This window comes from Pygoscelis adeliae, unplaced genomic scaffold (genome assembly GCF_000699105.1).
Source record: "Pygoscelis adeliae isolate BGI_AS28 unplaced genomic scaffold, ASM69910v1 Scaffold4, whole genome shotgun sequence".
Taxonomy (NCBI): Eukaryota; Metazoa; Chordata; class Aves; order Sphenisciformes; family Spheniscidae; genus Pygoscelis; species Pygoscelis adeliae.
In genome coordinates, this window is record NW_008824986.1 from 5,932,390 (window position 1) to 5,936,556 (window position 4,167).

At 42.2% G+C, this 4,167-nt stretch overlaps 1 protein-coding gene across 1 annotated transcript in view; it reads right to left on the bottom strand.

Annotated features, from left to right (window-relative positions):
• LOC103918622 (opsin-VA-like) overlaps nucleotides 1–4,167 on the bottom strand; it is a 12,626-nt gene that overhangs the window by 2,180 nt on the left and 6,279 nt on the right. The window contains exons 4-5 of the mRNA XM_009326001.1: nucleotides 2,176–2,415; nucleotides 796–1,022 (exon numbers count right to left, since the gene is read on the bottom strand). Coding sequence (XP_009324276.1) covers nucleotides 796–1,022; nucleotides 2,176–2,415 — 467 coding nt within the window. The remainder of the gene's footprint in view (nucleotides 1–795; nucleotides 1,023–2,175; nucleotides 2,416–4,167) is intronic.

A 4,167-nucleotide genomic window follows, 5' to 3' on the forward strand; every position in this document is an offset into this window, starting at 1 on the left:
ATTCCTGCACAGTTGTACTTTCCTATACCCTACTAACTCCTCTTCTAAAGTTGAGTTAATAGAACAGTTCAGTTGGAAGGGACCTACAACAAACATCTAGTCCAAATTAATCTACTTCAGAAGTTGCCACAAGCACAGAAGATTTTTCTGGACAAAGAGGGAATGCAGAGAGAGGATATGAACAGCTCTTGATAGGGCTTGTTTTAATATAATAGTGCTTGGGAGTCTGGATGGCTTGTCTGAGCTGCTGGAGATTTTAGTGGCCGATAAAGTTCTCATCAAGGACAGACGTAAGTGCAGAAGCCTCTGGCTTTCTCTGCTTTTTTAGTAAAAATACCCAAACAAACCGAAAAATCACTCAGACCTCTTCTTCCCTGAACCTCCATTGGTTGAAATTGAGTCAGCTGTGTGCTAGATAGTATTTATTTGTCTGTTAGCATATTGAAGCCATGTGCCACTTCATGTTTTTGTCCAGCCGACCAAGGAGCCGTCATCAGCGTAAAACTCTCCTATCCTTACTGTGTTACATGCCAGCATAGCAACACTGGGCTACCCTGATGTTATTTTCAGGAGCAAGCAGGCTGTGGATTGGGAAGAGGAATGCAGTGGAGGAAGGGACTCGGCTTGTGGTTGGGTGTTTGACTGCAACTGCAGAGCCAAGAAACTCTGCAAGGGAGTCTGCATGAGTGTCGGTGTCCACATAATGTCCCCACTGACAACATTTTTTGTATTAAGTGATGGTAACAGGGAAATATGCTGTAGCACTGCATTGATGATCAATATCTCCCACCCTACATGGGACAGATTTTGTTTTCTGAAGCTGCCAACTGAGCAAAAGATCGGCAATTTCTGTGTTCATCTCCGGTTTTCCTCTTAGAAACGGTGCTATGTACTGCCATGGTGGACATCTCACTGCCTCTTTTGTCCTGAGTTAGCATTGCTCTCTCTGAAGTCGGGTTCACGTTGGACTCCGCAGTTTCTATGGCACTGCAGCTGAACATCTGAATCAGACACTTCCTGAACTAGAAAGTTGAAAAAAAGGAGATCAACCAAAACACATAAGGAATTTTAAAATATCTCTATAAAGCAGTCTGTGTCTTAGCTAAAACTCTTGGAAATTTTCTCATGAGTCAGTTGGGAATATAAAGAAATAGCCCCACAAAATATATTTGCCTGTGCCACCATGAAGATCTCTGAGAAATAAGCACATTCTAAAAAGACCCAGACTTCTGGAAAATCTTATTCTAAAAATATTTTTCCTCTTCTGCCTGTTACTAACCACATCTAATGGATAGAATTTATCATTTCTCCAGGCTCATGAGTTGCTTTCATATGCTAATACCCAGATATTCAAAGTTGGTTTGTTTCCATGTTGTTCATATCCATGAGCAGGGTAAGACCAGCATACATTTGCCATGCATTGGGAGATCAGGGTGCCGTCCATAGGATGTGAGACAAGCAATAGCTCTCCCTGCAGGACTGAATAAATAAACGTATTCATCACTTCTCAGTCAACAGTCACTTTACTACTTTTCTTTTTTACGCTTACATGCTTATACTCTGCTTGATGCCACCACTCTTAGTAGCTACATTCATTGCATAAATCTATGCAAGTTTATTATCATGCCTGTTACCACAGTGAACACATATCACTCTGGTTCATCCCCTTGTCAATTCTTCTTCTCTGCATCCAATCCTCTGCCCCCATTCCAGAGAAGAAAGCTCCCTGTCCCATAGGCACATGTGATGCTTCTACCCTCCCTGTACATGCAACCATAATGCAGCATTTCCCTGACACAAATTCAAGCTTTTGGAAACTTCCACCCCACCTCAAAATCAACTCACTGGTGTTGCATTCCTAAAGAATTATAAAAATGTACTGGGACAGTCTTGAAAATAGAATTTTCATACAGAAAACTAACTGATGTTCACTAAGGGCCGATTTTCCTTTATAATATCTAAACCTAATAATTACTAATGTTCATATTTTAACAATGCACAGAGGGTTACGCTATCTTCCAGTAGGTAGATATACAGTGATTTTCTTTTTAGTTCTAAATGCTGGATATTGCCATGCTAGTTAACTAACATGTAGGTAGGTAGAAATAATTCATTATAAAGCAAGAAAAAATAACAAAATATGAGTGTTAAAGACACTTTGAGAGCATACAGTACCTGTTTGTTCATAAAAACATAAATAATTGGATTATACACAGTAGCTGTTTTGGAAAAGAAAGCTGGAATTGCTGCCAGACGAGGATCCAGCTCAATGGAAGGGTATGCAGTGACCAGGATAGAAAAGGCGGCATACGGCATCCAGCAGATTAGAAAGGCAATGATCATAACAACAACCATTCTAGTCACTTGTCTTTCAGGTTTCCTGGTAGTTCCCAGCCTGCGTTGTGTATCTGACACCTTTAAAGAAAAGATAGAAGATTCCAGAAAACAAACAACAAGGCCTCCAACCAGTGAATTTAGTGAGGAGGCTAATAATCTGCCATGCTCGAAGGAAAGACCTACTCTTCTTGAGTAGGACAGCACATAAGGATGTTATTACTGGACCACAGGGTGTCAATGTTACAGCTGAGGAACATGAATTACTGTATACTGTCATTATTAAGTTTTCCTTTGCTTAAGTATCTTTATATTTTTATTGTCAATGTGAGAGCAAAAAGCAATTACTAGGGCAATCTCTGTGTAGAAATATAACTGCAGTCAGGCATGACTGCAGCCTATAGAGACGCTCCCAAGCTAGCTTCAGCCAAGCCATGAGGAGCAAAGCGAGGGCACAGGTTTGCTGTCCAGCCTCACAAAAGTTAATCTAGCTTGATGGGTGGTGCAGCAGCCCACCCCAAGGCAGTGCAGAAACACCTTTAAATTCCATTTGTGAGAAAAGTAATCCTAATGATTTTAGTCAAATCAGAGACAAGATTTGGTTTCTATTTAGAATGCCAAATAACAGAATACAATGACCCTGACAGAATGAGTGACTGGCAGTATCTCATAACAGTAAGTTACCTCTAAAAATATGACATAGAAATTAGGGCTACCTTTTTGGGTGATACAACTCACCACACATCACTAACTTCAACGGAGCTACCTCGGCTTACAGCAGCTCTGGATCTGCACAAAGCCTAATAAAGCTAGACTTCTTGGCTTGCAGGAAAGCTGACTGGAGAACATTTTGTCTATACTGGCAGGAGCAGTATCCCTTTCTTCTCCTTTTCTGGTCTTTTTGTGAAATGCATTTGCTGCTGTCTGGACAAACCAGTTTGTGTACAGCAAAAGATAATAAAAACCACAATTCCATAACAAGGCAAATATGAGAAGCAAATACACTTTTGAACCAGCCTTACAGCCAAACAACTTTAATTTCACCTACAAAACTGTCTTCTGCACCAGCTGGCCCAAGCACAGCATTGTCCTTATGAGATCTTTTTACAAGTCTCAGCAGTTTCACATTTCTTCCAAGTTCTCGTTCAGGCCACTGCCAGGGGCTGGCTTTAAGTAAAAGCTCTTGCCTTGGACCACAGACTTTTCTCTGCCAGAAGCTTGGTAAGACAGGCTCACGGCTGCTGCAGTTGGCATCAGCAGAATGGAAATAACCCCAGGCAAGGTGGTGCGGGAAAGGAGACTGAGCTGTCCCTGTCCCCCTCCACCAGCACCCAAGTCCCAACCTGCTCCCAAGGCTTCACACCAAGCTGGTCTCCCCAGCCCTCTTCTGCTGCCCCTTCTTGGTGTACCTGAGCCCTGGCCAGCTTCTACCCACCACATCCACAGGGTGTAACAATTCAGCTTTGGTTAACCTTTTGAGAAGTTTTCAGCCAACTCCCAATCTACCCCTGCCATTATGGCTACCCACAGTAATTGCAACGGTTTAACTGAAGGCATGATCGTGAACTAATTACTGAAAAAGAAGGCCATCATGGTGAGTCATAAGCAGATAGTGAGCCTGAATTCAAGCACTTTCTCTTTCATGTAGCCTTTGCAGACAACTAAATGTCCAATATGGGTGTTAAAGACAGCACTCTGCTGTGGCTATGCAACCTCCTTGCCATGGATGAAGTTTAGACTAGACTAAGTAGCAGCAACCAGGAGAGTCTGTCAAGCTCTGTGGTGCTTTCTGGCCTTCACCAGAAGAATGTCTATGATCTAATGACACCAGAA